The sequence below is a fragment of the Gopherus evgoodei genome, unplaced genomic scaffold (assembly GCF_007399415.2).
Source record: "Gopherus evgoodei ecotype Sinaloan lineage unplaced genomic scaffold, rGopEvg1_v1.p scaffold_38_arrow_ctg1, whole genome shotgun sequence".
Lineage (NCBI taxonomy): Eukaryota > Metazoa > Chordata > Testudines > Testudinidae > Gopherus > Gopherus evgoodei.
Genome location: NW_022060059.1, coordinates 2,764,700 through 2,786,785, shown reverse-complemented (window position 1 = coordinate 2,786,785; position 22,086 = coordinate 2,764,700). Strand labels below are relative to the sequence as shown.

At 46.6% G+C, this 22,086-nt stretch overlaps 1 protein-coding gene across 2 annotated transcripts in view; it reads left to right on the top strand.

The window, feature by feature from the left end:
* The first annotated feature begins 15,741 nt into the window (after window positions 1-15,741).
* Window positions 15,742-22,086, top strand: part of ATP6V0C (ATPase H+ transporting V0 subunit c) — a 28,845-nt gene continuing 22,500 nt past the window's right edge. Inside the window, exon 1 of one of the 2 annotated variants that reach the window (XM_030545575.1) lies at window positions 15,742-16,045. In XM_030545575.1, the coding sequence (XP_030401435.1) occupies window positions 15,970-16,045 (76 nt within the window). In that variant the 5' untranslated portion in view covers window positions 15,742-15,969. The remainder of the gene's footprint in view (window positions 16,046-22,086) is intronic. The other variant, XM_030545576.1, reaches the window with a different exon arrangement.

Below are 22,086 nucleotides of genomic sequence, written 5' to 3'. Positions count from 1 at the left end.
AATGCTTATACTCTTTCACAGTGAACAACACTATTCACATTATATAGCACATGTGATTTCAGTACAAGGTCGCATTTTGCATCTTAATATTGAGTGCCTGCGCCTTTGGTGTTAGAGATTACAGACGCAGGTTCAGGCAACAGAATTTGGCTTGCATGCGGCCATGGTAAGCCATTGTCTTTCGGCTTCTGCAGCGTTCATACAACCAGCGCCCTCCTTTCCCACATATCAAGCAAACCCCGTTGAGTGCTGTGGCTTTCCTGTTAATGTGCAGCAGCAGAAACCAAACTAATTCCCCCACCCATCCAATTCTCTAGGATGATCACTTTACCCTTCCCACCACCACGTGGCTGGTATTAAGGAAGATCCCTGCTAGCCAAACTCAAAAAGGCTCAGCACCAAACAGTCACATACACATACACCCCCCCTGCTTGGCTAACTGCAGGGAAGGATTTATTTTCAGCCACAGGCAAACAGCCCAGTAGGACCGGTCACCTCTGTCCCCTTAATTAAATTCCCATATTTCAACCAGGTTACCATGAATGATATCAATCTCCTGAGGATAACACAGAGAAATAAAGAACGGATGTTGCTTGAATGCCAGCAAACACCGGGAACATACGCTGCCAGGCTTTGTCATGCAACGATACCAAATTACTTGCTACTAGCATGGCGTGGTCAAGTGTCCTACCATGGAGGACAGAATAAGGCTGCACTGCCAAGAAACCTTCTGGAAAGGCTTTTGGAGTACCTCCAGGAGAGCTTCATGGAGATGTCCCTGGAGCATTTCCGCTCTATCCCCAGACACGTTAACAGACTTTTCCAGTAGCTGTACTGGCTGCGAATGCATCCCAAGTCCTCAGGGCAAATTAATCATTAAAAAAAGTTTGCTTTTAAACCATGTTTTATATCAGGGGTCAGCAACCTTTCAGAAGTGGTATGCCGAGTCTTCATTTAATCACTCTAATTTAAGGTTTCGCATGCCAGTAATACATTTTAACATTTTTAGGTCTCTTTCTATAAGTCTACATACAACAATAGTTTAGTTATATATTATAAAGTAAATAAGGTTTTTAAAATGTTTAAGAAGCTTCATTTAAAATTAAATTAAAATGCAGAGCCCCCCGGACTGGTGGCCAGGACCCGGGCAGTGTGAATGCCACTGAAAAATCAGCTCACGTGCCGCCTTCGGCACACATGCCATAGGTTGCCTACCCCTGTTTTATATTTACAAAGGTACACTAACCAGAGGTCCCTTCCATGGCTTCGTGGTCTGGGATAATGCCTTGGGAGGGTTGGGAGGGTACTTCAGTCAGGCTGAGAAAAAGATCCTAGCTGTAGGGGAGAACGGAGTGCTGTGTGCTCTCCGCAAGCTTGTCGTCCTCCCCACCTCCTCATCTTCTCTCTCTGCAGAATCCTCAGGCATGGCTGAGATTACCCCTCCTCAGAATCCATGGTCAGGGGTGGGGTAGTGGTGGCAGCTCCCCCTAGAATTGCATGCAGCTCAGCGTAGAAGCGGCATGTCTGCGGCCCTGCCCCAGACCTTCCATTTGCTTCTCTGGTTTTCTGATAGGCTTGTCTGAGCTCCTTAACTTTCACATGGCACTGTAGTGAGTCCCTATTGTGTCCTCTCTCCATCATGCCCTTGGACATTTTTTCAAATATTTTGGCATTTCGTCTTTTGGAACATAGTTCAGCTAGCACAGAATCCTCTCCCCATATAGCAATCAGATCCAGTACCTCCCACACAGTCCATGCTGGTGCTCTTTTTCGATTCTCAGACTGCATGGTTATGGTTACCTGTGCTGATCAGCTCTCCACGCTGGGGAAACAGGAAATGAAATTCAAAAGTTTGCAGGGCTTGTCCTGTCTACCCGTCCGAGTTCGAGTTCAGATTGCTGTCCAGAGCGGTCACAATGGTGCACTGTGGGATAGGTCTCAGAGGCCAATACCGTCGAAATGCGGCCACACTAACCCTAATTCGAAATGGCAATACCGATTTCAGCGCTACTTCCCTCGTCGGGAAGGAGTACAGATATTGATATTAAGAGCCCTTTATATTGAAATAAAGGGCTTCGTTGTGTGGACGGGTACAGCGTTAATTCGGTTTAACGCTGCTAAATTCGAAATAAACTCATAGTGTAGACCAGGCCTAAGACAAAGACTTGGATCTAGGGAGGTTAGTCCCAGGCTGCAAAGGAAGTCCAGCCTGTGCATTGAGGAACTGTAACCTGCTTGTGCCATCTGTCAGAGTGAGACACTTCTTGATTCAAATCCTGCTTAGCTTGTAGAACTTAGACTGCATGTTTACTTTTTGTTTTTGTAAGGTAACTAACTCTGACCTTTATGCCTATCGCTTATCACTTAAAATCTATCTTTCTGTAATTAATAAACCTGATATATATTTTACCTAAAACCAGGAGTTTTGGTTGAAGTGTTTCGGAAATTTCAGCTCAGTTTACAAAGGCTAATGTGTATCCACTCCACACTGAGGGAGTGGCAAACTAATGAACTTGCACTGCCCACGGGAGCCTTGAGCAGTGTAAGATGGTACAGTCCTGGGGTGTAGTGCTGGAGCTGGGGGGAATTGGCTGGAGCCTCTCTATGGATGGTTCATGAGTGGCTGGGAGATAGTTCATGTAACACAGTTGGGTGTGTCCCTGCCTGTGGATGTCTGTGCAAGTGCAGTACATGTCAGAGATTTTTAGCTTGACATCAGCATCACCATGTGAGAGGCAGCCCAGGTTGGTGGGACAGAGGGCTCAGCAGTCCCACAGTCGAGGCTGTACCCCATGGACCCTGTAACAGGCACCGTCCCAGTTTTTTCATTCTTTGGGCTCTGTAATCACTTAAGTCCAGTGATGAGCTGCCAAAATCTTAACAACCGGTTCCCTATAAAAAGCCCTGATTTAAGGGGTGGGGGGGACGTGGGGGAGGGGCCAAGGTGAAGGGAGACATACTCGTGGGGCTGAGGGCACCTGCAGGGCCTGGGGAAAATTGCCACCCCACCCCCCAACGGCCCTGGAGCTCACAGCCCCCCACTTACCTTGCCTGCAGCTCAAAGCAGCAGGAGGACTCAGGAGCTCAGCTGGGGGAGAAATATAAGTGGCATGTGTGAAATTGGAGCTTCATGTCTAGGGCCTTCACCTATTCATTCTGCTACTGAGCTGCTGTGTGATCAGAGACAAGTCACACCAACTTTCTGCCTGTTTCTATGTCACCCTGTGTCTGTTGTGCCTATTTAGCTAGTAAGCTCTTCAGGGCAGGCACTGTCTCTCACCCAGCAATCTCAGCTGGAGCCTCCAGGAGCTACCATAATAATAATAAAAATAATTAATAAATAAGTCTTTTCCAACAGTAACACCATGGTTATGGTCTCATGTGGCTACCAGGTTCATTGGCACCCATTGCAAGCTCGCCATCTCTCCTATGCCTCCACAGGCCTGTGCCCACCATCTTAAACTGGGCTTAATGTGATGCCAGCACTGACAGTCGATCAGCTCACAGATAGCCAGACAGGACCTCTCTCATCAGTGCAAATTCCATGCTGACATAGCCTATGTCCTCCTGCCATGCACCATGCCCACTGTAGCCTGGGAAGAAGCCATAAATGAGTAGCACTTCAATGGTGGGGAGGGATAGCTCAGTGGTTTGAGTATTGGCCTGCTAAACCCAGGGTTATGAGTTCAATCCTTGAGGGGGCCACTTAGGGAACTGGGGTAAAAAACTGTCTGGGGATTGGTCTTGCTTTGAGCAGGGCATTGGACAAGATAACCTCCTTAGGTCCCTTCTAACCCTGATAGTCTATGATACTTTCCCATTGGCCCCTGGAGCAGGAGTGCTTACCATATGCACTGCAGCCTGCACACCATGTTGTGTGTGAATGATACGGTACAGTTAGCATTACTCTCCTGCACTGCATGTTTGTATGTCTCTTCTCTTACCCCATGACAATCATGGCCCATTTGGTACAAGAGGAATAGAGGTATATGATATCCTGCATGGGTAACAGTTGAACTAGTCTTCAGATTGAGAACTGCCATGGTAGAGGAAAACCTAGCTGTGGATACTGGTGAGTGGAGAGTCCATACCACTAGAGCAAAATGGCCCATGGTATCACCATCCTCCTCCCTGGTCTCCATTCTGAAGAAAACTCACTTCTGGATTCTTACTATTTATTAGTATTACAACAGCACCTAGAGCCCTTCCCCACCCCCAACTGATATCAGGGCCCCCTTGTGCTAAGCATGATAGAAGCGTAGAGTGAGAAGCAGCCCTTGCCCCAAAGAGATTACAATCTAAATAGACAAAACAGACAAAAGGTGGGATGGGAAAGAGACTTGGCCCAAGGTCACACAGAAGATCAGTGGCAGAGCAAAGAGAACTGAGTCCTAATCCAATCTGCTTTCTATTAGACCAGACTGTCTCCAGGTGCTGTCTATCCTGCACACATCTGGTGCTGGGTTTTTCCCATGTGTATGAACATAGTCAAAGCCCAGAACGACATAGCCAGATCTGTAATATAAGAAATATTCTGTGCTTTTCATTTCACACACATGCCCCAGAGCTTCCTTCCTCATTCTTTCCAGTCTCATTCCCTCTTCCCCTTGGGTTGCTTACAGAATCTTTGCAAAGGCCATTATCTCCAGCAGGATGAAAGATCAGCCAGGGAATGTAATTACACACTCACTACAAGTTCCAAGAGTGGCCTGTGTTACTAGGAATATTAAATGCAGGATAGTGACAGCAGCTGAAAATAAAGAGAATTTCTCAGGCTCAATGCAGGTCTTATAACAGAGTGTCTTATTATTGTGCTAGCAACCATGACTGCTGTAGCTAAGGTTGCATAAGCATTTTCATTCTAGTCCCCTCTTTTATTGGACTAAATTTTCAGAAACTTTTGCCTCTAAGGCTGAAGTTAGCCAGACTTGGTCTCTGCTTGAGGATGAAGCTTTTGGAAAGTAGTTAAACTATTATTTGTATTTATTTATTTATTCATTCCAGTATTGCCTAGAGGCACCTCAGGGTCCCATTGGACTGGGCACTGTTCATACACATAGCGAAGGACAGAGTACACGATCTGAATGGACAAGACAGATAAAGGGTGAAAGAAGAAAATATTACTATTACAGCTGAGCAGGAAATGGTTTTCCTGTCACATGAAAATTTTCAAGATTTCAATGGATTTTCTGTCCCAAATTGGGACAAAAATTACAAATCTCAAAATTTTACTGAACCAAAAATCCTAAAACATTTGATTTAGGGCAATCAAAACATTTATTTTATTTTTACTATAAATAGCTTAAATGTCCAAATGAAAAGTCATTTCAAATGGAAAAACAGAATGTTTTCATTCTGAAAATGTCAAAATGTTTCATTTTGCGATTTTGGGGCAGAAAAAATAAAAAATTGTTCATAAAAAAATGTGTCTGAACCAACCTTTTCCCACACAACATTTCTCTTTCAACAAATCTGCATTTTTCTGATGAAGAAAACATTTAGTCTGTACATTCCTGACTGGCTCTAACTATTATCCCCATTTTACAGCAGGGGAAATGAAACCCAGAGATATGAAGTGACTAGGACAAAGTCACAGAGAGAGTGTATGGTAGAGCCAGGAACTCAGCCCAACTCTCCGAAGTCCCTGTGAAAAAAACAGAGTAGTTTTCCCATTATAAAAGTGTAAATTGTGACCTGTAAAAACAGCTCATGCACCAGATCAGCTGTGGCGGAAAGCTAAAATTTGGTAGGAAAATAGCCTCAGTGAGAAGTGCCTTGAGTGCTGGTTTGGATTTGATATTGACTGTGGAGGCTTTGAAAATCACACTGTAGCATTGGTACAATATATGAACACTTTGTAGTTAAATTTGTTCTGGCTAACTAAGGCCTCAAGGCAACAAGGCACTTTAACTTTAAGCACGTCCCACTGGACTTAAGCACATATTGGCATGCTTTGCTGAATTCGGGCCTGAGCTGAAAAATGTTGTAAATATGTAGGGCACAGGGCAGTAACTGTGCAGTAGAGAACCTGTTCCAGCATCAATCCACACCCATGCCACGCCGCAATGGTAACAGGGGCCTTCATTAATGGTGTGGCTGGAATTTGTTCTTGCCTCATAATCCAAGAATTGAAATGGCAGAATCACCGCTTACATTACTGCCTCCCAAGTGGCCTCTTCCCCTTCAGGTTAATCCCTAGAAAAATGAGTTCAGAATGGACACCTCCCATTTGCTTTTATTACAGTTTGACTACAGTTAGGAAGTGGTTTTCAGGAGTTTAAAAAAGGGCACATCCTGCCCATGCTGAGCCCCTAACCTCTCCACCTGCAAGCTCTGTTTTGGGATGACTCTAAATGAGCCCCCAGGGCCCATTCCCTTCTACTCCCCCATCTGCCTCCCTGCAGGTTTCTCTCATGACCACTGCAGTTCTGAGGAGACCCTACCTCCCATGTACTCCATGAAGCTTGCTCTGTGTTACCTCTTTCTGGCGCAGCAAGAGCTTGTCAATGCCTTGATGGGACAGAACCATGCTGATGTCCATGCTGTGAGAATTTGCAGTAATAATTTCTCAGCTTTTCTAGAAAGCAGTGGAGGAGCAGCCAGTGGATTAGCCACCACTCATATCCAGAGGGCTAAGACACCAGGCAGGAACCCCAATCCCTTATCATTTCTCTGACCTCCTAAGTGCTGGCCGTGGGCCAAACACGGCCTTTTGGGGCCCAAACAGCCAAACTTTCTGTTTCCTTCTCCTCACAGCACGAACACACTCTGGCCTCTCTATCCTCACTAAACCCACCCTTGATCCCATCTACCTGTCCAAGTACCACCCTATCTTCCTCTTCCCCTTCACCTCGGAACGCGCTACATGCACCCACTGCCTTCCTCACTCCATTAAAATTGCTCTTTCCAAGGTCTCTGGAGACTTGCTCATCGCCAAATCTCAGCCTCTATGCCATACTCCTAGACTCCTCAGGTGCTTTTGACATGATCCACATACTCTCCTCGAAATCTTGCCTTCACTCGGCTTTTGTGATGCTTCCGTTTTGGTTCTCCTTCTACCTCTGTGGCTGTTCCCTCTGCATCTTTGTGGGACCACTCCTCTCCCATGCTCTGCGTAGACCACAGGGCTTCATCCCTGGCAGACTGCTCTTTTTGCTTTACATCCTCTCTTTGGAGATCTCATCCGCTCACACAGATTTATATGCTGTTTTTATGCTGATGACTTGGAAATTCACCTTTCCACTCCTGACCTATCTTCTGCCATCCAACTCCATATCTTAGCCTGTTTCTCTGACACCTCCTGGATGCCTCATCAACAATTTAAACTTATCATGGCCAGAGCTGAACTCTTTATCTGTTCTCCTGAAGCCCCCTCTCCCTGCATATTTTCTTCACCTTTGACAACACTTCCTGGTCACTCAGGCTCTTAACCTACGGAGTCATGTCTGATGAGGCTTCCCTCTCTCTTGGCCCACACTTCCCATCCATGTCCAAAGCTTTCTGCAGCTTCCTACACAAATTTTAAAAATATAGCCTCTTCTTTCTGTCCACAGCACAAAAACTCTAGTTCATATCCTCAGTGTCTCCCATCTTGACTATTGCAACCTCATCCTCCCTTACACACACATTGTCCCATCTGCCATCCATTCAAAATGTAACTGCTAAGGTCATCTTCACAGTCTTTTGCTCCAGTGTGACCCCATCTGTCAGGGTTCCCTCCACACTCTGAACTCTGAGGTACAGATGTGGGGACCCGCATGAAAGATCCCGTAAGCGTATATCCCACCAGCTTAAGTTAAAAACTTCCCCAAGGCACATATTCTTCCTTGCCCTTGGACGGTATCGCTGCCACCACCAAGTGAGTTAGACAAAGATTCAGGAAAAGGACCACTTGGAGTTCCTGTTTCCCCAAAATATCCCTCCAAACCCCTTTAACCCCTTTCCTAGGGAGGTTGGAGAATAATATACCAACCAAATAGGTAACCAAAGTGAGCACAGACCAGACCCTTGGGTTTTTAGGACACTAAAAACCCAATCAGATTATTCAAAACAGAACTTTATTATAAAGAAAAAAGCAAAAGAAACACCTCTGTAAAATCAGGATGGAAGGTAATTTTACAAGGTAATAAGATTTACAACACAGAGGATTCCCCTCTAGGCAAAACTTTTAAGTTACGAAAAAAAACCCCAGGAATAAACCTCCCTCTTACCATAGGGAAAATTCACAAGCTAAAATAAAAGATAATCTAACGCATTTCCATCCTATTACTTACAATTTGTAATCTTAGCTGCTTAGTTCAGGTATGGCTTTAGGACATGTATTTTCCCTGCCCTGGTTCCTTGCTGACCTGGAGAGAACAACAAAGAGAGACAAAACAAAAACCTTCCCCCACAGATTTAGAAGAGTCTTCTCCCTTCATTGGTCCTTTTGGTCAGGTGCCAACCAGGTTATTTGAGCTTCTTAACCCTTTACAGGTAAAGGAGGGATTTTATGCTACCCTTAGCTGTATGTTTATGACACCATCTTTGATACTTTCCATTGGTTTCCCATCTGCATCAAACTGAAGACCCTTCACAATTCTGTTGTTCCCTACTCAAGAAGCATGGCAGTTCAAATCACTCAAAGGTACTACCTCTCCTATACACCCCTACAATGTAATTAACACACACACATACTCTCAGCCAGGTTGCGGAGTAATTTACGCATGATTTAACAACAATCCTGAATCCTTTCAAAATTATACAGCAATACAGCACAGCCTGAAATATAATTTTATTTCATTGAATCAAAATGTGTGAATAAAGTTTTAAAATTACTCTAATTCTGGTCAGCTTATAGCTGTTTATCATCATTCATTTCATTTATTAACATTGCACAGTCCATCATATCTCCAATCCAACCCTTAAATAACAGTAAGCCAGCTTTGTACATACATTTGCCTGCTTATCCCTCAACTGCCTTTGTGCTTTCTTCCAAAATGCTCATTATATATGAAACACACTTCCTGAATTAATTTGTAAGGCCTCTCTCCTCCCGCCCTTCACATTGCTCCTACAGAAGTACCCTCTCCATGATGCCTACATGAGATCAGCTGTTAGGATATAGATATTCAGGTCTGTCTGCAAAGGCCTATACTTTAAGAATTTAGGTATATTCTTATCACTTAGCTAGTTACAGAGGTATAAAAGAAAGAATCAAAATCACTGTCTGTGTAATGGCCTTCTCTTACTGTGACAGGCTAAGGCCTTCAGCTAAGATGTAGTTAGGCAGCCATAAGCTGGGAAGTGTATGGTCACATCCTCACATTCCAAACTAGTCACATTGAAATAAGGTGCTATTGGGCTGTTAGGAATACAATCCTGTCCTGATATTCCTATCACCTCCAGAGAAAGGGATGAGCCTAGAAGATGTAAAAGGAAACTTAGTTTGATCGCATCCTGTCTGGCAAGAACTCACTTATCAATAGACACAGCTGGAGAACCCTTATGTCTGTATAGATGTAGTTGTGAAATCCTCACTTCTGTATTGTTTTGTATGTTTATTTGCATGGTCTCTGTCTGGTTCTGTAATTGTTTCTGTCTACTGCATAATTAATTTTGTTGGGTGTAAACCAATTAAAGTGATGGGGTATAATTGGTTAAATAACCATGTTACAATATGTTAGGATTGGTTAGTTAAATTTCAGTAAAATGATTGGTTAAGGAATAGCTAAGCAAAACTCAGGTTTTGCTATATAGTCTGAAGTCAACCAGGAAGTGGGGGGGGAATAGGAACAGGGACTGGGACTGGGACTGGGGGAATTGGGATCATGTTTTGCTAAAGGGGGAAATGGGAACAGGGGATGGGAACAGGAACGGGGACACAGGCAAGGCTCTGTGGTGTCAGAGCTGGGAAGGGGGACACTAAGAAAGGAAACTGGAATTGTGCTTGCTGGAAGTTCACCCCAATAAACATCGAATTGTTTGCGCCTTTGGACTTCGGGTATTGTTGCTCTCTGTTCATGCGAGAAGGACCAGGGAAGTAGGAGGGTGAAGGAATAAGCCCCCTAACATCAGCCAATGAAGGATGTTCAAGTAATGCAGCAGTCTGGGAGAGACAATTTTATTGATATCTTTTCAACTTTCAGATGATTGGGAAATATGGAGTTGTGCACATAGCCAACCTTTGTGATTGCATTTTCCTATCTTCACCACCCGCAACCTGCCCTTCTTTTGCTTGCCACACTCACTTATTGTGCCTCATTTCTAATTAGACTATAAGATTCATAGATTTTAAGTCCAGGGGGACTGCTTTGATCATCTAGCCTGACCTCCTGCAAACACAGGCCAGAGAACCTCACCCAGCAATTCCTGCATCAAGACCACAAACTCTGTTTGAGTTGGGGCATATGTTTTAGAAAGACACCGAGTCTTGATTTTAAAGACTCCAAGTGATGGAAAATCTACCACTTCCCTAGATAAATTATTCTACAGGTTAATTATCCTTAAGCTCTGCTTGTCTACGTAAGAGTTTGCTGCCTAGCACAATGGAGTCCTGATCGCAATTGAGACCTTTGGGAACAATAATAACAAACTACAGGTCCCAGCATACAATGCTACACCTAGATCTGAGAGAAAGGATGATTGAATTAAGATGCAGGACTGCATGCTGGAACCCATAGTCTCTGTGGCTGCATGTGCATAATTGAAGCTGGCTGCAACATCTTCCATATCATACATGTTAAGTGTGGTTCTCTGGCAGAGCACCATGTAGCCCTTGGTTATGTGTCCTTATATAGTCTCTTTCCCCTTACTGTATATTTTTCAACTATTTTGTTGCATGGTTGTTAGTTGAGAGAGAGAATATGATGGGGCCTGATCCAATGTCCACTGTTTTGATTGATCTAAATAGATTTTAGATGAGGCCCAGAAGGAACTGGCTAGCATGAGTGCATATCACAGCCCTCTACTGAACAGAATCAGAGCTACTCAGCTGTGTGCTATCAGCCCCACACTGTTAATAGATATGAGCGATTCCTCATGAAGCCTGGATTTTTGGAGCAGGAGGATCTGAGTTCTGTCTCCCTTCACTGTGAGGTTCAAAAAGGTGTGCAGCAGAGGCACGACAACTGGTAGATGACCATGGATTTCTTATAGTACTATTATTTAAGAGTTGGAGTGGAGATATGATGGACTGTGAAATGTTAATAAATGAAATGAATGATGATAAACAGCTACAAGCTGACCAGAATTAGAGTAATTTTAAAACTTTATTCACGCATTTTGATTCAATGAAATAAAATTATATTTCAGGCTGTGCTGTATTGCTGTATAATTTTGAAAGGATTCAGGATTGTTGTTAAATCATGCGTAAATTACTCTGCAATCTGGCTGAGAGTATGTGTGTGTTAATTACACTGTAGGGGTGTATGGGAGAGGTAATACCTTTGAGTGATTTGAACTGCTGCACTCCTTGAGAGGTTCTTTTCCTCTGTGGTCCTCTCTGTACACCCAGCTTTCACCTGTGGCTCCAAGTACCTGTAAGTATGCAACAATGTCACACCCTGTTAAACTGACTTAGCAGGAGGGCTAAACCAGGTGAGGGTAACCGGAAGTGTGGAAACTGACGGTGATTTAGGGATTGTCCTCCCAAACATATGAAGACTGTTCTGGTAGCCAAGGCAAAATATATTGGTCCAACGGCCTGAAAAGCTGTGCAGCAACATAAAGGCAAAAGGCATGATGAGGCACTACAGAAGGCTATCCACTGCAGCTAAAGAAGCCTCCAGCTGTAACAGCCTTTGTGTTACTGGGCCAAGCTTCAGCAGCCAAGAAAATGGGATTGTCCCAGTGCAACGACTCTCCCATTTTAATCAACTTCACGCACATGTCATTCATGCACATCTCTCTTCAAAAGTCCTGTGGCAATGAGGGAGTGGTAAAGCGACAGGTGAAGATGATTCCTGGCAGTCATAGCCCCAAGCCTGAACAAAGGTGGCCTGGGTCATTGGTCACCCATCCCTGACCCAAGGGCAGCAAGGAAGCTCAGCAACACCCCAGGTGACAGAGCAGCCCTTTTTAGGATTGCACTGCTCTCCCTTTGTAAGGAAAGGGGATAGAAAAGGTGCCTCAAACACTGCCTGCCCAAATTAAATCTGGCTAGCTTACTGCAGCTGGTGGATCTTCCTCAGTGTGGTCAAAAACCAAAGAAAACTGAAAAAGCACTAAAGATTGCTGCTTGGAACATCAGGAGTATGACAAAGACGATACCTCTCGATTTGAAAGAAGAGCAGCTCTCCTTTCAAAAGAGCTAACCTGATATGGGTCCTACCACATTTCAGTGATGTGATAATAAAATGTTTAAAACCCAACAGACTCCATCTTGGCTAAAATCTGAATGGAAAACACTGAGAGACAAATATGTAGGACACTGGAAGATAGGTGTCAGGGCAGAGGTAAAGGGAATCAAAGATGGCTGCTTTGTAGTAGTGCTAACATAGCAGTGGAGAATACAGGCTGAAAACAGTGGTAGCATTGGGAAGATCATGGCACAGATTCAGAAAAAGGAATATACCCACCAAGAGACAGTTGAGAGCACCTCAGAAGTTCTGTGGGGGTAAGGGTATCTTTTGTGCAGAAATGCCAGATGACTATTATTATCCCTATTTCATGGATATGGAAACTGAAGCTAAGGCTATGTTTACACTAGAGACCTTACAGCTGTACTGCCGCAGCTGCATTGCTGTAAGGTCTCCTGTGTAGCTGCTCTATGCCGAAGGGGCGGGAGGGAAGCTCTCCTGCTGGCATAATTAAACCACTCTCAACAAACAACAGTAGCTATGTTGGCAGGAGACACTCTCCCACTGACAGCGCTGTCCACACATGCACTTTTGTCAATGAAACTTTTCTTGGTCAGGGTTTTTTTTTTACACCCTTAATTGACAAAAGTTTTGCCAGCAAAAGTGCTAGTGTAGACATAGCTTAAGTGACATAGCCAAAGTTGCACACAAAGTTAGTGGCAGAGCTAAGACTACAACCCAGAATGCGTGATTCCCAGTCAGGAGTGAAGAGAAGTGTTTCTTGGGGAGAAGAAACTCCCATTTCCTTCCCACATCAATGGTGGCCCCATCAGCCTGATTTCCTCCCTACTCCACTAGCAGGATGGGAATAGGGGACAACGTTATAGCTATGAGGGAAGTATAAGATCCTGAATAGAATAGAACAAAGCCCTCCAACCAATTCCTTCCTTGGACCACTCTTGCTTGGAGTCCCACAACAGAGTCAGTCCCTGGTTCTGAGGGATGTATGAACAGTTTTATTTGCCCATCCAGATCCCTGTTCGGATGGACTTTCCCTTGTGGCCACTTTCTGTCAACTGGACCTTAGTTCGTTGGGGGTTGGAGAGCGTGGCAAGATACCATCCAGCCTCAGTAGTAAAGGTGGAGGAAATGGGGGTGGTGTGTTATCTAGTCTCACTAGTAGGGGTGAAAAGAGCAGAGGCTCCTGGAGAGGGAGTATCGGGGTGTCCCAGTTTAAGCAAAAGAAATAAAGTCAGCAAAGCCTTGTATTGCACACCCACCCTCATCCATCCTTTGTCTGCATGCTCCTTATGGGTACTGTAATATCATCAGGCTTCCCACTGGACCCACTGGGTGGCTGGGCAACAAAATGGCAGATGAAATTCAGTGTTGATAAATGCAAAGTAATACATATTGTAAAACATAATCTCAACTATACATATAAAATGATGGGGTCTAAAACAGGTGTTACCACTCTAGGAAGAGAGCTGGGAGTCCTTGTGGATAGTTCTTTGAAAACATCCACTCAATGTGGAGCAGCAGTCAAGAAAGTGAATAGAATGTTGGGAATCATTAGGAAAGGGATAGATAATTATACAGAAAATATCATATTGCCTCTATATAAATCCATGGTATGCACATCTGAAAGAAGATATATTGGAATTGGAAAAGGTACAGAAAAGGGCAATAAAAATGGTTATGGGTATGAAACAGCTTCCATATGAGGACAGATTAATAAAACTGGTATGGGTGGCATGCAAACTGCCCCTACCCCTACCCCTTCTGCCCGAGGCCATGCTCCTTCCACCCCCCGCTGGATCCCCGAGCCCCTCCCTTCTGTCCCCCCTTCTCCCCTACCGCAGCCACTGGCCTAGTCCCACTAGCCCCCTAGCCCCAAAGGAGCACCAGGAGGATAGGCAGCACACAGCCCCAGCCTCGAGCATGGGAGGGTGGGCAGCACATGGCCTTAGCCTCCCCAGCGCCGGGAAGGTGGGCAGCCCAGACTCCACAGCTCCGGAGTGCAGGAGGGAGGGTGGCGCATGGCCCCAGCTTTCCCAGCCCTGGAGCGTGGGTGGTGCTTGGCTCCAGCCACCAGAGCACCAGGAAGGTGGACGAGGCAAGGCCCCGACCTCCCCAACCCCATCTGGAGCACTGGGGGCTGGAGTTGGAGGACCAGAGCCACACACACGGAGTGGTCACAGCAGGGGATGGGGCCACGCCTGGCTGTTTGGGGAAGAAGAGCCTCCCCCAGCCTATGCAACCCACCGACCATGAAGACTGGGATTATTCAACTTGGAAAAGAGACAACTAAGGGGGGTTATGATAGAGGTCTATAAAATCATGACTGATGTGGAGACAGTAAATAAGGAAGTTATTTACTCCTTCTCATAACACAAAAACTAGTGGTCGCCAAATGAAATTAATAGGCAGAAGGTTTAAAACAAACAAAAGGAAGTATTTCTTCACACAATGCACAGTCAACCTGTGGAACTCTTTGCCAGAGGATGTTGTAAAGCCCAAGACTATAACAGGATTCAAAGAAGAACTAGATAAATTCATGCAGAATAGATCCATCAATTTAGCCAGCATGGGCAGGGATGTAATGCCATGCTCTGAGTGTCCCCAGCCTGTTTGCCAGAAGCTGGGACTGGGTGACAAGGGATGGATCACTTGATAATTATCTGTTCTGGTCATTCCCTCTGGGGCACCTGGCATTGGCCACGATCAGCAGATAGCATACTGAGCTAGATGGACCATTGGTCTGACCCAGTGTGGCCGGTCTTATGACTATAAGGTGCCCAGCAGGCTGTCACCTATACATGTAATAATGAAAGCGTTTCCTCCACTTTTCTACATGCTCAGCAGCCCAGCATCTCTAACCCCCTCCCCACACAGGCCTCTGCAGCATTCTGCTGGCCAGGAAAGAGCTGGGGATCCTGGCCACTGGCCTAGGCAATTGCCCCCTGCGCTGCACTTGCTCTGACGTAGATCATTACCCTTCCCCTACTTCCTGAACCCCAAGAAAAACGCCCCCACCCCCCAGTCCTTATTTCTTCGCAGCTCGAAGAGGGGAGGGGCCTACTGTGATAGACACGCCCCATATGCTAATGTGAGCTGAATCACGCTCAGCTGTAGCCGACGCGGCGGACCCATCGCCGGGAGGAAGTGAAGTAAGAGTGGACTAAACCATCTGCGCAAGGGAGAAGGGGGAAGATGATATTAAGATCCCCTCTCACGCCGCTTGGAGACCGATGGATGGGACCATGTTTGGTTTGTAAAGCGGGATAATGTGCTTGATGGTGTTGTAGGCTGGGGAATGGCGTCTGCATGTCCATGAGTGAGGCGTGAAACCCACCTGGCTGTTTGTGGTCTGATCCCCGAGGGGCGGGGGAAGAAGAGAACGCCAGCGGGCGGGTCACGTGACCGGTAGGCGGCCGCCATTTTGTCCTGCGGTGGTTGGGTATTTAGAGCGCAGCGTCGGCAAGCAGCGCACGTCAGTAGGCACCCAGCCGAGCGCCAGGGCTGCCATCGCTCCCCGCGTCCGACCCCTCCAGCTCGGCTTGTGCCCCGTCCCCGCGCGGCCTCCGCGGTTTCCTCGCTGAGCATTGTCTGAGGAGGAGCCGGAGCCGCGAGGCAGAGGGAGATCGTCCGCAGCGCGCAAGCAGCGACCCCGGCCCAGCACCGCCCAGCCATGTCCGAAAGCAGCGCTCCCGAGTACGCCTCCTTCTTCGCCGTGATGGGCGCCTCTGCCGCCATGGTCTTCAGCGGTGAGACCCCCGTTCCTTCCCCTCCCGAGCTCGGCGGTCCGGGGGCGGTAGCTGCTTTCCCTCGCCGCGGGGGGGTGCGTGGTGCCGGCGGAGCCTGCGCCCTTATGGAGGAGTGGGAGGCGATGACTGCATTAGCCCCGCGATGGGGTGTAGGGGAGGCTCGCGGTTCAGGGACCTGGGGAGTGACAGCTGCCGGGCGGGGGGTGGGTGGCAGAGGGCTTGCTGTTCGGCAGTGCTGCAGGGGTGGAGGTCGGGCTCGCCCCCGGCTGCCCCTTTTGCCGCACTCTGCGGGCGCCTCGGGGCAGCGCCGCCCGCCGGGGTGCTGACACTTCGGGCTGTCTGGGAGGCAGGAGCGACTCCCCCGGAAGGCAGCTGGGACGCCACTGTCCGCTCCATGGGCATGGTATGGGCGGGGGTGGCCCATACTCTAGGCTTTCGGATTGTTACGACGGGGGCGGACCCCTCCGAGCCTGCAGTTCCCGTCGCTTGCTGCGGCTCCCCTCTGCCGAAGCTCTTCGGCTCTCTCCGCCTTCTGCCGCCAACCCTTCCCAGCTGCTCCATCCGGGCTACCGGGGGCGCTCGAAAGCTTCCGGAGGGAGGGGGCTCCAGGGTGAGATGCAGAGGGTCTGAGGCTGACGTCACTGGGGAGTCTCAACCGGTGGAGAAGCCCCCGGCTGGTCATCTTACTGCAGGGAGGGTGTAGGGGCTGGTAGGCTCTTTGCCACGCACAATTCTTTCCTAATGCGGATGGCCTGAACTAGCTAGAAGCATCTTGCTAGGACACTTGGTGCAGGTGCCCTCTTGAGAAGGCTTTTCCTCGCAAATATATTGTAAGGACAATGCTGCTGTAATGGCAGGGGGGAGGCTGTCTCCATATGACTGAATAGATGTCCACATTTCTGACCAATGGAAGCCTTGCAAAGAGGGGCATGTAAGTGTTTGATATATAATAGCTGGTATCCTCAATTCAGGAGACCAGGGCAAAAATTTACCACTTACTGTAAATCTGAGTAATGAGTGAGTTTCTAACTTAGTGAGTGACCCCAGAGCTGTTGGTGGATACAGGGGTCATATGACTACTAGTAAGTGTTCTCAGGCTTATGAAGCAATAGTCACCTTTAAAACTAGTAACTAAATTCCATCCAACCTAAATTATTTAAATTTAGATCACTTAAAGATATGGATTAACTTTGGCTGTTAGTACTTGACAGACTAGACTTCAACAAATTGTAAATGTCAGTATAAATGTAAACCTTGGTTAACCAGCTAGCTCTTCTGAGGTATGTGTTCTTCAGTCCAATGAGTTAATGCGTTAATCAAAGCATTGAGCAAATCTGTCACTGTGACCTTCTAGGAACTTCCTTCTTTTTGTAGAATAAAAAGCCATGGGGAACAGTCTTTCACTTCATATATGGGAAAATCTAAAGGAAACCACTCCCATCACCTTCAGCCAGTAAACTCAAAGCAGTGAATTCTTCACTGGCTTTGCACAATCACCCAGTCCTTCATTCTACTGTATAGACAGAGGACTACATTGGTGTGATACTAACTTGTTTGAAAAGTCTAGATTTAGTTCTGTTAAGTAAAACTGTAAATATGGCAAAGGCCACTGACCAAATAGTATGTAAACCATTGCATTATACTACAACTTTTCCAAGCTATGAATAGCCATTTTTACTCCAGTGTCTGACTCTTACAAGTCATCCTTGCTTAGTTCAAAATATGTGCAGATATTCCTTAAGTAGGCAGGTGAATTAACAACATCTTTTAAAATGATCATTACACAAGCAGAAACTAGCAAGCCTCTTCATACTTCCATTTGTAGATTGCCTCCAAAAATCTTCAGATAAAAATGTTGGAAGGATTACATTTTTATTTTTTAGATGTCAAACATCAGTTTCACTGCGTACACAAATGGGCAAAATTCCACTGAAACTTAGGCAAAGTGGGAGATGCTTCTTGAAAATGTCTCTCCAATTTAAAGAGTGACTGTATAATTTGACATTTGTTAATAGTTATAAAGCTTTAACTTTGGCATTTCACATGCTGCCATTTAATTCTGAGCCCCAACTTTGTACAACTGAATTTTAAATCAGTCAATAAAAAAATGCTTAAGTATCTGTTACTGCTCTTCTGCAATGTACATTGCAGATGGGGCAACTCATTCGGTCACCAACACAACATGATCTGGATGCTAAACACCTAGGTCTCTGCTGTACCATAGGCTTGTGGAAGATCTGCCTTGCTGGATGGGAGATAATTTTTGGTATAAAGTAGTCCAAAATGTCATACCTGCATTTGCAAGCAGTAGACAGAAAAATCCTTAGTCATTGGTGGGGTCCTTCGAGTGCTCATGGGTATAATTACCTCCCTTGAATTAAGACAAAGCCTTCCTTTAGTTTCCTCTTTTGGCTACTTTCTTTGGATTCTGCATGTAGATGCTATTCTTTGCAGTAGTGTTGTGATGTAGATCAGGGGTCACCAACTGGTCAGTCAAGATCTCCAGCAGCACAGTGGGGCTGCTGCTAAGACAGGCTCCCTGTCTGCCCTGGACCCACACTGTTCCTGAAAGTGGCCAGTGTGGCCCTGGTGGGAGGAGGTAGAGATCTCCCTTTGCGTGCTGTCCCTGCCTGCAAGCACTGACCCCTATCTCATAGAGCTGGAAGGTACCCAAAAGGTCATTGAGTCCAGCCTCCTGCCCTCACTAGCAGGATCAAGTACTGATTTTGCCCCAGATCCCTAAGTGGTCTGCTCAAGGGTTGAACTCTCAACCCTGGGTTTAGCAGGCCCATGCTCAAACCACTGAGCTATCCTTCTCCTGCTCCTATGGCCCAGGAACAGGGAGTTGTGCCCAATGGGAGCTTTGGGGTTGGTGCTTGCAGAGGGGAGGTACATGGAGTCAGTGCTGGCCTGCCTGCCCCCAGGGCTGCAGTGGCTCCCTTCTGGGGGCAGCATGGGCCTGGATAGGCAGGAAGCCTGCCTTGGCAACAGCCACACTGCACCACTGACCAGGAGCCCCAGGAGAGAAGTGCTGCCCAGCAGGAAGCCACATCCCAGAACCTCTGCCTGCACGCCAGCCCTAAGTCCCCTCTCAGAGCCAGCACCCTAAAACAGTCCCAAGCCCTCTCCTGCATTCAAACTAGAGCCCTCCCAGAGCTTGCATCACTCACCCCTTCCTGCCCCATACTCAGTCCAGAGCCATTCCCACACTGAACCTCTCAGCTCCAGTCCAGAGCTCATACCCCCTCCTGAATCTCACCCCCTGCCCCAGTCCAGTGGAAGTGAGTGGGGTGAGGCCTTGGGGAAGGGATGGGGTAGATCCTGGGTTGCCCTTAAATTCAAAAAGCAATCTTGGGTGTAAAAAGGTTGGAGACCACTGATGCAGATGGTTAGTATTGCTCTTCAGTCATTGCTGAGAAAGTGCTGGAGCACAGACTTAAGTTGCCTGCAGGACAGGGAGGGATAGCTTAGTGATTTGAGCATTGGCCCACTAATCCCAGGGTTATGAGTTCAGTCCTTGAGGGGGCCATTTAGGGATATGGGGCAAAAATCTTTCTGGGGATTGGTCCTGCTTTGACCAGCAGGTTGGACTAGATGACCTCCTGAGGTCCCTTCCAACTGTCGCATTCTATGATCTCCAAGTCTTGAACACTGTTGGGATCAGCCATGGTAGTCATGTCAAGGCACTGTACTGCAGTCTTGGGTGTATAGAAGCAACTCTGCCCACAGTCAGACTCCTGCATAATGTAGCTCTAGATGGCTGTCCAAGCCTCATCTGCCAGAGGATGGCTTATAAGGCTGGAGAAAGAAAATGGTGGGCATGTGGTCTTTCCTTGAGAGAGAAGCTGAATTGGGGTGAGGAGGATTTCACAGAAGTTGAATAAACAGAAGGTGGTGGTCTTAACAGCTTGGATAGTCACACCCTGCCAAGTGTTCTGAGTAATTTGAAAACCCAATGACACCTTTAAACCATTGCCACCCATTTTGGAAGAGTAGGTTCTGTTGAGTTGGAAGGAATTGAGCCCCTAAAACTACTCAACCTGTGCTTGTTGTGGTTCAGCAGCATAATGATGGAAGGCTTTGTTCTCTCTATAGCAAATCCACTCCCTCAAGTGGTGGTACAGTAGAACCTGTTACAAACTGACCTGTCAACCCCACACCTCATTTGGAACCTGATGTATGCCAATGAGGCAGCAGCAGAGGCCAGAAAAAGCAAATATAGTACAGTAAGGTGTTTAACATAAACAATTTAAATTTTTTTTGACAAGGTAAGGAAACTTTGTTTCACTTAAATTGACAGTGTTGTGCAGAAGAAAAATGCCATTTAAAAGTTTCAAAGCTCTAAGTCCATGTTCATTTGTAAACGCTTGAAAGAACCATAAGGTGGTGGTCAGAGTTACGAATAACCTCCATTCCCAAGAGGTTTGTAACTCTGAGGTTCTAGTGTCGTTAGATAGAAATCTTACTTTGACCTGGGTATGGGCTTGGGTGGTGAGAAACTTTTGAGCTTACGCAGAGCTTTTTCAGGTCATTCTGTGTAAGCTCAAACTTCTCTATTGGACCAACTTCTGTTGGCAAGAAAGATATTACCTCACCCACCCTGTTTCTCTAAGGGGTGGGCAAACTTTTTGGCCTGAGCGCCACATCTGGAAATAGAAATTGTATGGCAGGCCACAAATGCTCCCAAAATTGGGGTTGGGGTGCAGGAGGGGGTGAGGGCTCCAGGGTGGGGTTGGGGATAAGGGGTTTGGAGTTCTTCCCTCCAAACCCCTTGATCCCAGTCAGGAGGAGTATCAAGGTTGGGGCATGGAGGGGGAGGCTTGGGTGCAGGCTCCCTGTATGCTGCCCCTTGAAGTAAGTGCTGCTGAGTCACATCAGCAGGCACTGCCCCTGCAGTGCTCATTGGCTGGGAACTGCAGCCAATGGGAGCTGCAGGGGCATTGCTTGGGGCAGAGGCCCCTGGCTGCCCATTCATGTAGGAGCCAACTGTGGTGTTCTTATAGAAAGCATGCAGGATGGTTTTCAGGGAAAAGGGCAATACGCTGCATTTATTGAGAATACAGCAGCTTTTCAGTCTCTTGCTCATGCACACAGTCCTGCCAGTTGATTTTTATAGTTACCAGGCCAGTGTCTGGCTCAATCTAGTGGCCAGCCAGATTGGTCACAGAGGGGAGCTGGGCTCTGTTGGTCGCAGTCCAGTGCTCCTGGAGTTGTGGCAAGACAAAGCCAAAGTTCCATGGCAAAGTACCCTGTTCTTGCAGTCATTTTTCTCTGAAGTCAATGGATTTTGCTCTGTCATTTATGACCAGTTACTTCTTAATTGGTGTTATCATTTGATAACAAGTCAAAGCACCTCCCAGAGGGTCATCCTGTCCTGATTTTGATTTAATCAATTACCTTGTCTTTAGGTGTGCCAGCCTCCTCCACAGGGTTGTCAATCTGCCCTTCCTCAATTATGGATGTGCATTGATGGTTCTCTTCAGTCCTTTCTTGACCATCTGACTTTAACAATGGCCTTCACACCTTCTTTTCTTGATGCATATGCTCCTCATTCACAGTCTCTTACAGAGACCTTCAACAGTATACAAACAGTGTTTTATGTTGAGCAAAAACACTGTAAATTAAAGGTTACTAAATCTTGTGACCAGAACCATTCACATGGGGGCCCAGGCTTTCAACATGTGTCTGTTAATGAGATTAGAGGCAAGACAAGATCCTGTCTTACTAACTAAACATTAAAACAAAGAAATGTATATTTAACTAAAGGGCCTAATACAACTTATCCTAAAACAGGGTGACCATAAGGATTGTTCTGGTCTGTCCGTGCCTTAACATCTGAGCAGACACTGGCAGTCTGTCAGATGCATTTCTACCAATGTCCTGGAGGGTCATTCCTTTCCTTTCTGCCATTCAAAAAGGGTGTCTTTAAGGCTATGGCTACACTTGAAATTTCAAGATGCTGCTGCGGGAGTGCTGCTGCGGCAGCTCTTTGAAGTGAGTGTGGTCGGAGCACCAGCACTGGGAGAGAGCTCTTCCAGCGC